The 13,173-nt window shown below is 38.8% G+C and overlaps 2 protein-coding genes across 4 annotated transcripts in view; one reads left to right on the forward strand and one right to left on the reverse strand.

Annotated features, from left to right (window-relative positions):
- The window catches only part of NDUFAF5 (NADH:ubiquinone oxidoreductase complex assembly factor 5), a 40,743-nt gene extending 29,637 nt beyond the window's left edge, over positions 1 to 11,106 (reverse strand). Inside the window, exons 1-4 of one of the 3 annotated variants that reach the window (XM_023512229.1) lie at positions 10,839 to 11,106; positions 8,574 to 8,614; positions 5,975 to 6,038; positions 999 to 1,046 (exon numbers count right to left, since the gene is read on the reverse strand). In XM_023512229.1, coding sequence (XP_023367997.1) covers positions 999 to 1,006 — 8 coding nt within the window. In that variant the 5' untranslated portion in view covers positions 1,007 to 1,046; positions 5,975 to 6,038; positions 8,574 to 8,614; positions 10,839 to 11,106. Of the gene's footprint in view, positions 1 to 998; positions 1,047 to 5,974; positions 6,039 to 8,573; positions 8,615 to 8,704; positions 8,723 to 10,838 lie in introns of those variants that run through there. The other 2 variants (XM_003788006.2, XM_023512230.1) reach the window with 2 other exon arrangements.
- Positions 11,107 to 11,418: 312 nt separating this feature from the next.
- ESF1 (ESF1 nucleolar pre-rRNA processing protein homolog) overlaps positions 11,419 to 13,173 on the forward strand; it is a 70,187-nt gene continuing 68,432 nt past the window's right edge. Inside the window, exons 1-2 of the mRNA XM_023512254.1 lie at positions 11,419 to 11,503; positions 12,556 to 13,173. Of these exons, the coding sequence (XP_023368022.1) occupies positions 12,597 to 13,173 (577 nt within the window). The 5' untranslated portion in view covers positions 11,419 to 11,503; positions 12,556 to 12,596. The remainder of the gene's footprint in view (positions 11,504 to 12,555) is intronic.

Below are 13,173 nucleotides of genomic sequence, written 5' to 3' on the forward strand. Positions count from 1 at the left end.
TGGTGGGATCAAGCCTATGGTTCATCTTACAAGGGTACATGTGAATCTTTCTAAATGGAGAATATAAGTGTCTTATTGTGTATAAGAAAATGACATGAAGGCTATGTTAACCAATTTGATAAAAATATTTCAAATTGTATATAAAAACAGCACACTGTACCCCATGACTGTATTAATGTACACAGCTACGATTTAATTAAAAAATCTTTAAATAGCGCCTGTGGCTCAAATGTACTAGAGTGGCAGGTTCAAAAACTGAAAAAAAAAAAAATCTTCAAATGAATATCAATAAATCCATACATTCCATTGCTAGGAATTTACACTCATGTAGAAAAATAAATGAAACACATAAAATTGCTTCATATAAGGATGTTCACTGCAATGTTGGTTATTGAGAAACTACAAATATAACTGCCCTTCAACAAAAAGTTAACTAAATAAACCATGGAATATTTATGTTAGAATACCACATAACAATTTAAAAAGATGGTATACACAGACACACGTGTAACATTCATTGACATAAAAGAATGACATTCTATGAGAAACAGGGATGTTAGCATAGTACTATTCATATAAAATTGTATAGGGGGAGACTGTTATACGTCTGCAAAGGTGGAGACCAAATGTTACCAGTGGTTGCTGCCTGAGCAGTGGGACTAGGGGTGATTTTTTCCTTTCTCCTTATATTTCCTGTATTGTTTAATTCTTTATCATATGTGTTATACTCATATTGAAAAAAAAGCTATTTTATTTTTTTAATTTAATTTTTATATATTTTTTAATAGAGACAGGATCTCACTACATTACTCAGGCTGGTCTCAAATTCTTGGTCTCAAGTGATCCTCCTGCCTTGGTGTCCCAAAATGCTGGGATTACATGCAGGAACCACTATACCTGGCCATTATTTTCATTTTGAAAGAAATAAAAATAAAGAAATACGGAACTAAAAATCAAACCAGGAGATTAGAAATCAACAATATTAAAAAGTTACCTACCAAAGCATTTTCTGCAATGTCAGCTTGGAAAAGCTTTCCAATAGTTTCCTGCAATGAAATAATTAAAAGCTGATCAGAAGATATGAAAACAAATAAGCCCTGTAGTGAATATAATAATTGTTAAAATTTCTGAAGGAGAAAGTATTAATTATAGATTAATTTTGACCTTTGTAAGGGTATTTTTCTGTATAACACCAGTATGGTACACAAATACCTTTATTAATGTATTTGTTAAGTTATACAGATTTAAACATTCAGCAAATACTTTATTTGATACATTTAACCATATTAAATACAATAGAGAACACAGGCATGAAAAATCAACATCTTGCATTTACTCTAGTGTATAAACTATTCCTGTGGGTTAATTTTTCCCTGACATAATATGCTGACAACTATTTTCCTCACTCTTGGGCCACAGTGGACCTGGAATGGGTTTCCTGCCTTTTGGAAAGACTTACCTACACAGAGACGTGGGGGTGGGGCTTAAGTGGTTACATTTTCCCACTGACACTCTCTTCCTTCCAAGAGGAAAGGGGACTGTGCTATCTCTGTCTTAGAAAAACACTTTCTCCTTGGCTCTCTTTTCTCCAGGATCCTGCTCCCTCTATCAATCTTCATTCTTTAGCTTCTATATCTCTTTCTTTCACCTTACAACAAGCACAAGCCTCCCACTGTGAAAAATCTCACTTCTAAGCACCTGAGATCTTTGGTAATCCACAATGCTACCTCTTACTAAAGTCTTTCTCTCCACATCCTTGGTCACCTATCTTCCCTTTCACTTCCCTCTCCTAATACTCGCTCTAAAGATCACTAACAGCCAAATCATTAAATACAGTAGTCTGTCTCAGTCCTGTTTCATCTGACCTCTTCAAAGCACAGCACTATGGATGGTCTCCTAGACACTTCTTCAATACTTTCCATGCTGGCTTCCCTCTTCCATCAGAGAAGCAATCTTTTTTACTTTACCAGAACCTGCTTCCTAAAGAAATTCCCTGTTCACAATTTGGAAAGGATATACCCTACCATTACCTGGTCACTGCTGATTATTGAAGACAACTGGTATGCAGGTTCTCAAAAAAAAAAAAAAGAGAGAGAGAGAGAGAAAAGAAGAAATAGTGCCCTGAGTTATACCATTTGCTGATTTCTATGGCATAACTATTCTGACAACAATGGATTTCATACTACTAACATGATGTTGCTAAATAGAGAGCCAAGAAGAGATGTGCACAAGCCAGCTCCAACACACTTTCTCGGGGGGTGAAGAATTTGGCCAATCAACTGTCCCTGTCTCTCACTTAAAAATCTGAACTAGGAGACTCAGAAATAGTAGCAGAGGTCCCTAGAGTTGTGCAGTGTGTAGATGTTGGAATACAGGCAATGGTGTACTGTAAATGTTTTAATAACTGGCTCTTGGCAGAGGACTGCTTTGTAGCATTTGCCAACTTCCATGTATAAATACTCCCACCATCATTCACTTCAAATTAGCAACACGATGTCACAGAGCTGGAAAGAGATGCTAACAATCAGGTCTTATGAGCTGGTATAAACAACTCCAGCTCACCACTGGATATAGGGTATACATACGGGAGCCACACACTAGAACACTAAGCGATAGTCTACGGGGAGAAAAGAGAATGGAAGCAACCATGCAGCGTCCATGTAATACCAGAGAACATGTGAATGAACACAAGGGCCTTTGTTCTGACATTTCAAAGTCCTGATCCCTTATGAGGTATGAAAGCTTTGAGGTAACAAATGTCCCTATATTTAAACTGACTTCAGCAGATTTCTGCTTCTTACAGTGAAAAGACACCTTCCTAAGAGACCTTTTCCAACTTTCCTACTGTTCCCAGTATCCTTGTTGGTTCTTCCTCATGTTCTCACCTTTCATGACAACTATGGAAGTTTCTTTAATATATTCCTGCCCCAGAAAGTTTACCTATTTTATGGCATCAGTTGCACCTCTGAAAGAGACCTACAAATGACAATTGCTTCCCCTTTGCCAGACTTACCTTGTCTCACTTAATCCTCTCACCTACCTTTTAAGATAAGTATTACTGCTTTTCATTTCACAGAAGTCTGAAAAGACTGGATAAGTGATCCATGGGTACATAGACAGTAGCAAGTGACAGAGCTGAATTTTGAACCTCTATCTGACATCAAGTCAACACTATTAACCTCAATATCCCCACTCTAGTACCACATTTCCAGCTACCTGTTAGTAACACAAATATATGCCACTATCACCTCAAACTCAATGTATGTAAAGTAGGAATGATCCCTTGCTCCTTGCCCCACCACATCTCCTGACTTCTTCCAGTCAGTAAAGGCCTAACTTTAAAGTTACCTGGCATTTATTCACACAGTGGTCATTTACTAAATCTTCATTTTACGTTCCAGGTACTATGATTTAGCAGTGAACAAAAATGAACCAGTCCAATAAAAGACAGACACCAAATAAGCATATATCAGAGTCTAATAAGTGCTACAGAAACAAAGGAGCAACAAGCCAGCAAAGAGTAGGGGTGCTGCTTTCTAGTCAGAGAGGGCAGCTTTGATGTCATGTGAGCAAAGACTTGACAGGTCAGGAAACAGGCCACACAGGAATCTCAGAGAAGGAGCACAAAGAACAAGTCTGAGGCGAAGCCCTAGCCTGCCTGAAAGACAGCACAGACGACAGGGCTGCTGAAAAGCAGGAAGTGAGAGGAAGGAAATATGGTCAGAGTCAAGACGAAAAACCAGATCACAGCCTTATGGCATAACACTCTGAATTGTTACTAAGTTAGATGAGAAGCCAAGAATTCAGAGCAGAGAATTGACAATAACTGATCTGTGTTTTTTGGTTTTTTTTTTTTTTTTTTTTGAGACGGAGCCTCAAGCTGTCCCCCTGGGTAGAGTGCCATGGCATCACACTCACAGCAACCTCCAACTCCTGGGCTCAAGCGAGTCTCCTGCCTCAGCCTCCCAAGTAGCTGGGACTACAGGCGCCCACCACAGCGCCTGGCCATTTTTTGGTTGCAGCCATCATTGTTGTCTGGCGGGCCCGGACTGGGGATTCGAGCTCGCCACCTTAGGTGTATGTGGCTGGCGCCTTAGCCGCTTGAGCCACAGGCGCCGAGCCCTGATCTGTGTTTTAAAAGAATTACTTGTCTAAAAACTGACTGTTAAGGGCAAAGTTAGGAGCAGGGAGACCAACAGGCTACCCCAATAATCTAGACAAGAGGTGACAGTAGCTTGGACAATAAGGTAACAGTGAAGGTGCTAAGAAGTAGTAGAGTTATGAATATATATTGAAATCTAGATAATATGCATTTGCTGGCTGGGCACGGTGGCTCACACCTGTAATCCTAGCACTCCGGGAGGACTAGGCCAGTAGATTGCTTGAGTTCATGAGTTCAAGACCAGCCTAAGCAAGAGTGAGGCCCCATCTCTACTAAAAATAGAAAAAACTAGCCAGATGTTGTAGTGCATGCCTATAGTCCCAGCTACTCAAGGAGACTGAGACAAGAAGATTATTTGAGCCTAAGGGTTTGGGGTTACTGTGAGCTACGATGCCACCGCACTCTACCAAGGGCAGTGAAGTGAGACTCTGTCACAAAAAAAAAAAAATAAAAAAAAATAATAATAATAATATTTGCTGATGAATTCAATATGGGAGGGACTCAAGAAGAATCAATAAATATGGTTTTTGGCCTGAGTGACAAAAAGAATGGGTTTGCCTTGCCCACCATATCTGATCAGTCATTAAGTTTTGTTGATTCTACTAGATTAGGCCTTTATTTCTCACCACCACCACCACCTTTAACAGAATCTCACTTTGTCACCCTCAGTTGAGTGCTATGGAGTCTTAGCTCAGCAACCTCAAACTCTTGGGCTCAAGCGATTCTCTTGCCTCAGCCTCCCAAGCAGCAAGGACTATTGGTGCCCGCCACAATGCCTGGGTATTTTTAGAGACCAAGTCTCACTCTTGCTCAGGCTGGTCTCAAAGTCCTGAGTTCAGGAGGATCTACCCTGCCTCAGCCTCCCAGAGTGCTAGGATTATAGGCACGAGCCACCAGCTTTCAATCCTTCTAACATACCATCTTCAAATTAACTTTGCTACAACATCACTATATCACACCCTATAGTGATCTACCTCTGTGCCTTTCCTTGTGCCATGCTGACTTTCAATGCTATGAACAATCAACCCAAAGTCTTTAAAATCCCAGGTCAGATTCTATACCCTCTGAGAAGCATCAGGCATATAAACCTCTACTGCTTTTTCCTTTTTCTTAACTCCTATTGCACTTGAATGACTGCCATTTTTGTAGCACTTACTATTTCTTCAATAAGCCTTGCCCCCTTCCCTAGCCTGGGCCAAATATTTGTTTTCTCTATTTATATAGAAATCATACTTTAATGTTCACATCTAACACAGTGTCGTATACATAGCAGCCAAAAGAATGAAAGAAAAATTAAAAAAAAAAAAAGAATAAATGAATGTCTCTATGGCCTGAATTAGAAAGTATAAAATAGAATAGTATGAGTATTAATAAAGGCTACTTAAATTTAGTCACACAAAAATTTCTAACCAACTTACGAAATTAATACTTTTCTAGCTAAAAAAATGAGCTTAATCACATTTTCTGCCTGAACGTCATCTGGTTTTTATTGTGAATCATCAAAAATGTCTGAAGAGATGTATATCTTATTTTTCCTCTGAAACTGTTTTATATAGTGTTTCTATAGAGTCAAAGAAATTATGTATCTACAGAAACACTATATAAAACAGTTTCAGAAGAAAAATCACTTTAAGAACAAAATATTTAACAGTGGAAAAAACCACCACTGGCTCCAACACTTTAAAAAAAAATCAGTAATTCAGGTATAATCAAAATCTAAATATGATACAAATTAAATTGATTAAGCAAGTCTTTCTTTAAAATTAGCCATTTTTATTTTTCAAAGTAAATTAAGTCATCAAGTGTACATACCTTACTCAAATGTTGTGCTATGTAACCTCTTCCACAACCAAGATCCAATGCAAGTGAGAAATCTCTAAAAGACAGACACAGAAGTTATGCTCTGTCTATAATAATAAAGCCCACAAAGAATTAATTTTTTGTAACTAAAAATACTTCAGTACACACAATTTCAGGAAGTCACAACATCTGCTTTTTCTGCTCACCTCACAAGCTGTATCTCCCAGAGAGCACACTGCATAGAGCAACTGTCTGACCCAGCCATTCATAAGACTTCATAATGAACTAGCTTTCCATAAGGTAACGCCAGATGCAGATTTGAAGAGCAGATTTAATGTGGGTATTTTAATTTAACAATACATCCGGGTAAAGCATAAGAAGAAGTTAATGTAAATTAACACAAAAACAATTGATGTACTTATTAGGAACTTAATAATTATCCTTACTTACCAAATTTGTTGAAGCAGCAGAACACTTAGAAATCATTAACTAGTATGTTGAACTTAAAAAAAACCTAAATCATAGCTAATTTTACTGAAAACTAACCAGGTTCAAAGTATTGTGCTAAATGTCTGAAGCTAAGTAAGCCAACCCAACCTCAGTCTCTTGGCTTCAAGCAATTCTCTGGCCTTAGCCTCCCAAGTAGCTGGGACTATAGGCACCCACCATGATGTCCTGCTAGGTTTTCTATTTTTAGTAGAGATGTGTCTTGCTCTTGCTCAGGCTGGTCTCCTGAGCTCAAGCAATCTATCTACTTCATTCCCTTAGAGTGCTAAGATTACAGGCATGAGCCACCACACCCAGACCAAAACTTGAATTTAATCAGTTTAAACCCTGAATCAGAACTATTATCCTGTATGCTACGTTGACTCCTGTAAATACATCAAGTTATACGAAATCAGTAAATGTATGTAACTGTGGACTAATAGGTTTAAGAATAATTTATGACAAGAAAGCTGAGAATACTAATTGCACTAATAATTAGCACTACTGTGGTAATATTTTCCCAGAAACACTAAAATAAAGAGATAGAGTCCCCGTTCAATTTCTATTAAAATTCTAGGTTAAAATTATAGAATACCAGCACACAACTGGCGAACCCTTAGCAACAGATAACCATTTATTATCTAATACCCTCTATCATTATGACAAACGCAGGCAATACAGCACACAGGCTTTAGAACTAGAAAGACATAAGTTAGGATTCTAGGCCTATAATTTACTGGCCCTATGATCACAGACAAGTGACTTCATCTTGGTGGGCCTCAGTTTCCTCATCTATAAAATGGAAACATTATTGCCTGCCTCAGTGTTGGTGTGAGAATTACATGAAATAGTGCACATATTTACTACAGTGTGTTTAACAAACCAGTTATTAGTTATATTATCACTGATTATAACCGTATTAAGTGGGACTTTGATCTCACAAATAAGACATTTGAAAATCAGCAAACGATCAGTGTTGACAACATAAACTAATATTTCTAGGAAGATAATACTAATACAAGGATATTTAGACTAGTAATTTAATTTCAAAGAGTTAATGGTCTCTCTGTCGACTTACGTGTATTTCACTCAACACTATAACATAAAGGTATGATAAAATCCAGGCTGATTTGCAAAATTTAGTATTTCACTTATTAAATCATAAATGACCTATAATCCAGATGAATGATTACAGTAATCATTTTTCAGATCTTTAAAATAATGGAACTAATGAAACAAATAAAATATGGGTGCCTATTTGCAACAATGAAGCACTGATTTTTTTAACCTTACAAAACTGATGCATACCCAGACTCTTTTAGTTGGCAAAGATTCATCTAAAATACAGCTGAGTTTCTAATTTTACAAAATTCCCTTTTCATAGAGAAATGTAATAAATTAGCCATATTTTGGTCTAATTCAATGGATATCTTTTAGCCAAAAGAACACAAAAAGAATAATGCATTAATATCACAGAGTAATTCTATTGCAAAGCCATTATTTGACTATGGGTCTCACATCTGTTAAGCTTTGATTATGTCTAATATATAGAACAATGAATCCATCAAGGTTTCAGTAATTTTTAACAGTGTTCTTTTCTCAAGTTCACCTATACATAATTGTCATAGAAACTTTACAACCATTAGCGATGCCAAAGTCTCATAGAACATAGAACCTGATTGGAGAACAAAGCTAGGAAGATTCTCTCCTTCACTTTAATAGTAAAAGAGTCTGCTGCTAATTTTAAACTTTTAAACCTAAGTTTAGTAAATCTCAAAAATTCACCTAAAAATTCACATGTAGTCAATTCTTGATCTTCATTTTTTGAGCAATCTTTCTATTACAAGCTTTTGGCCAAATCAAGTGGGTTAGTCATTCATTCACAGTTACAAGTTGGGCATCCATACTCATATATATATATTTTTTTTAAGTAACAAAGAAGAAAAGACCATTTGCTCTCCCAGACAAGAAAAAAAGGAGACCTACAAAGTAATTCAAATCATCAATCCTGATAATAAATTCCTCCAGATTCTGCCATTCCAGATATCAAGCACTTAGTATTTAATATCTTTTGAGTTTCCACTCAATAGATGATTGTATTTTATTATAGTTAATGATCACTCACCTGGCTATGTCACATACACGGTCAGCAATCCGACTTCCAACCTGAAGGATTACAAGAAGGTACACAAGTTAAAATAAGTGAGTTAACGGAGTATTCAACAATCCATAGGTTACTTAAATACTTCCCTTTACCTCTTTTTCTATTCCACCACAGCAAGTTTCTTTTCAAATCCTGAATAGGAACATAATAAATTAAAATATACCTAGAAAATAAAGAAGGCAAATTGCAACTTAATGAAATCAAGACTAAACACACACACACCCATTTTTGGTCTTTACATTCCGTGCAATGCACGCATCATAAGAGCGAAAAAACAACAGGAACACAATAGGTCCATTTCTGTCCATAGACTTGAGCATGAGGTATACTTACATGTGAAAGTAAAAAATTTAATTTGCTGGGATTTATTACAGATCAATATATAAGTGGCCACTTAATAAAAACTATTATTTGATAACTACTAACAAATTTTGTGGAGCTCCTAAATGAGTAAATAACTTTTTTAAGCAACATTTATAAGTTAGAAAAAGACAAATCTAAATAAAGTACACCTCCCCCTTCCCCAATTCCACTCCAATTATAAAAAAGTCATAAGGTAGATACTACTACCTTTTGCTAGGCTTGCTTCAAGTAGCAGAAATAAAGCCATGAGCTCTAATACTCCCACATTCTACTCATTTCCTCATAAACATCCTAGAGTTGCTGTTAGGACTTGAAAGTTCCAAACAGAGACGTGTTTACTTTGGGGCAAGAGGGAAGGGAAGGAGGTATTGTAGATTTCTTTCCCCAGGAGTTTACTTTATACATCATTCCTTTTTTTTTTTTTTTTTTAAAGACAGAGTCTCACTTTGTTACCCTCTGTAGAGTGCTGTAGCATTGCAGCTCACAGCAACCTCCAGCTCTTGGGCTTAGGTGATTCTCTTGCCTCAACCTCCCAAGTAGCTGGGACTACAGCCGCCCATCACAACACCCAGGTATTTTTTTGTTGTTGTTGCAGTTTGGCCAGGGCTGGGTTTGAACCCACCACCCTCGGTATATGGGGCCGGCACCCTACATAGATGCCACCCCATTCCTAATATTTTTTACTATGAAAAGACCTATACTGTGAAAAGAACTCTCACACACTTTATCTCATTTATTCTACTTCTGCATTTTGGCAAGGCCCAGTCATCCACATCTAAGCATATGACATCATGAACCTCTCCTGAGGAAACTAGCAGTGTAGTGAGTGCACCATCCCTTACAAACGAGATACAGAAAATTTATTGATAGCTTACTATCTCTATAATAGACCTTATCAGCCTCTGAGCAGTTGTCTCCTCTATGCCTTCCTGAAAACACACTGTCAATCACCTAATCTGGCGAGTGCTTGCACATAGCTCTGGTCAATGTAGAAGCTCAATAAACGTTTCTTGTGTTGACCTGAAAGAGCTTGACATCCACTTTGTTCCGCTGCTGAGGCCTGAGCTCAGTGGTATGTATCTTAAAAAGTAGAAATCCTCAGTCTCTAGCTTACCTAGCCTAAGAGAAAGAGGTTGCAGATCTTAATTTGATTTTCCTAAAACATACATCTACTTTCCTTTTACAGTGCAAGTCACTGAAATCCAGTGTACTTTATACACTTGAAATACATCTCAATTGGACTAGTCACATTTCAAGCACTCACCAGCCACATGTGGCCAGCAGTTACCATACCAGATGGAGAAGAAAACCCAAAGTCCCTACCCTGAAAGGCCCAATGCCCTGAGCCCTCCTAACCTCCTCTCACTCTCTCGAGCTTCACTGGAGGCCTCCACGAGGTCCTTTCGGCCTGGAGGGCTTTGCACTCGTCCTTCTCTTTGCCTATGTGCACCCCCCCACACACACACACGCATTACAGCTTGGCCAATCCCTCATCATGTTGTCTTCCGGAGGGGCCTTCCTGGACCAGCGCAGTCACTGCATCGCTTTGCTTTATTTTTCTCATGTTACTTCTTTCCTGAAATTACGTTCCTTGCCTACTGTCTGCCTCACACCACCCCCTGGTATGAAAGTCTATGAGAATAACTCAAGCAATATTTATTGAGTGAGTAAATGCATGAATGAATGAAAAGCACGTTACGAATATCTGGGCCCAGCCCGTCGGTGATCATAGCAGAGGACGAGGAGGCAGGGCTCCCGGTCAAGGTCAGACGGCGAGGTGGGTGTCGGTCCGGGCCCAGCCAGAGCTCCCGGACGCCGAGGCATCGCTCGGCGCCGCTCTGCCCCCCTGTCCCGCGGTCTCACCTCTTCCTTCAGGTAGTCAAACTTCACCGGCTCGGGCTGCCGGGCCGCCCAGTTCTTCTGTTTCCTCTTCAAATCCCGGTCGAAGATATTTAGGGCTCTGGGCGAGGTGCTGCCGGGAAGAGAGACGCCAGACGCGACCCGCCTATGGCCCAGGCTCTCCGCGGGAAGCCCCGCCGCCCAAAGTCGCCACCACATACGCCAAAGGCCCACCGGCCACAGCATTTCCAGCGGTGACACCACTTGCCGGCGTTTTTTGTCGTGCGCATGCGCCTGCGCATTTTCGGTAACCACGTTAGAGAGCTTCCCAGAGGGAAAATTGATTGCAAGTAATTTGGTCCAGTTCGCTTGCCGTTACGGCGGAGCGTCTCGCGGAGGATTATGGGTGTGGGTGCCACTTGAGGCTGTGAGAGGGATCCTGGGCGGTGAGTCGCTGTAGTCTCGCGCAGAAGGGCTCTAGAGCGGACAGAACTAGGCTTTCGCGAGGTCGCCTTCGGAATCGTAAAGGGTTCGCCACTTCTTCCTTGCATTTCTGGCCTCATTCTTCCGACTTTACTGGGTCTTCCTCGTCGCTTCTCAAGAGACCTCAGCCCAGTAGCTGTCCCCTGAGGTTTGGGAGGAGAGAAGACTTTCGTTCCCGGGGCCGTCTGGTATTCATCACCGTGCAGGTAGGAGGGTAGGGTGGGCTGCAGGGATGAGGACTTGTGTTAGAGGTGAGGTCGTGTCGTGTTCTCTCTCGGAATCCCAGATGTTTATCGAGTGCTTTTGAGCTAAACAGAAGACGTGCGTTACCTTCGTTAATTGCATGAGCTTATACCTACCCTCGTATGGCTGTTCTGAGGGCTTGGTGCTGTAATACATCTAAAGCGTATATAATTCGTCAGTGAAACCTTTGATATTTTCCTGGTTGGTTTATAAAAGAGTTGTTTTCAAGTTTAAAAAGTACAGCTTTTTAGTCAGGCCTTGTTTTTCAAATAAAGAAATACCGCCCTGACTAATCAGTGTATTTTTGCCCTTTATTATCAGTGATTTTTGGGTTTTTGCAAAGTTCAAACCCAAAGATGCTAAACTCTTAGGGACTATGTACAAAAGAGCTCATTTATGCACACAGATATGTATATTCAAAAATGGGGGGGCGTGTCAGCTTATTTTAGCCTTAGTCACTTACAAAGTAAGAAAAAAGTGATGTTTATTAACTGGACTGAGACTTTACCTGGAGCCTTCTTTACCTTTGAAGCATGGCTGAGTTTAAAGAGGAAACTTTGTGAATGAACCCTGAATTGATTTTGGATGGTTTACTTAGAGACTAGCCTTATAGAACTAAAGGCTGTTAAGAGTAGCAGGAGGTAAGGATTTACAGAGAAAATGGGAGCAGAATGTGAAGAAATAAATGAGATCAACTATGCTTAGTAACCTTTTAATTATATAGAAATTAAAAGTACAATGAGCTAGTAAACATTTGTCCTCCTCCAGATAGCCCTGGAATTCTTCATGGTTTGCCTTAAATTTATCTCTGTATGTGATCTGTAATGGGAAGAGGATATTTTTGTGTTTTTGCTTTTCTGCATATTATCCAGAATGATTTGAGAAGATAAAAATAGATTTGAGTTATCTTTATTTTATATACATTTAACTAAAAATGTGTTTTGAGCTGACATGTTTTAAAAAAACGTTTAAGTGTATTAACCATTTATTATTGTAATATTTGTGTTTTTTTTAGTGTATTTGGTTTCTGCAAGAATTTGTTCAAGACATTTAAAAATGTCGTCCAAACAAGAAATAATGAGTGACCAGAGGTTTAGACAGGTTGCCAAGGACCCAAGATTTTGGGAAATGCCAGAAAAGGACCGAAAAGTCAAAATTGACAAGAGATTTCGAGCCATGTTTCATGACAAAAAGTTTAAGTTGAACTATGCTGTGGATAAAAGAGGACACCCAATCAACCATAGCACTACAGAAGATTTAAAACGTTTTTATGACCTTTCAGATTCTGATTCTGATCTTTCCGACGACGATAGCAAAACATTTAATCAAAAGAAAATAAAGAACAAAAAAACCCAGATGAAAAAGGAAGTAGATCCAAAAAATCTGTTTGAGAAAAAGAAAGAAACCAAGAAAGTTAATCAAAAGGATTTGGAAAATAAAAGTGTTTTAGATAATTCTGAAAGAATTCAGAAAATGAAAAACGCATGTAAATCTAAGGTAGATTCAAAAACAAGTCCAAAGAAGGACAGCAAAAATTTTACCCAAAAAAATAAACGAGAGGAAAAAAACATTGTTCAACATAATACAGATTCTTGTCCCAAAAGAAAACTAAGGACAGTAGACTCTGGCACCT

This window comes from Otolemur garnettii, unplaced genomic scaffold, assembly GCF_000181295.1.
Source record: "Otolemur garnettii isolate 467f Iridium unplaced genomic scaffold, OtoGar3 scaffold00025, whole genome shotgun sequence".
In the NCBI taxonomy this organism is placed as follows: domain Eukaryota; kingdom Metazoa; phylum Chordata; class Mammalia; order Primates; family Galagidae; genus Otolemur; species Otolemur garnettii.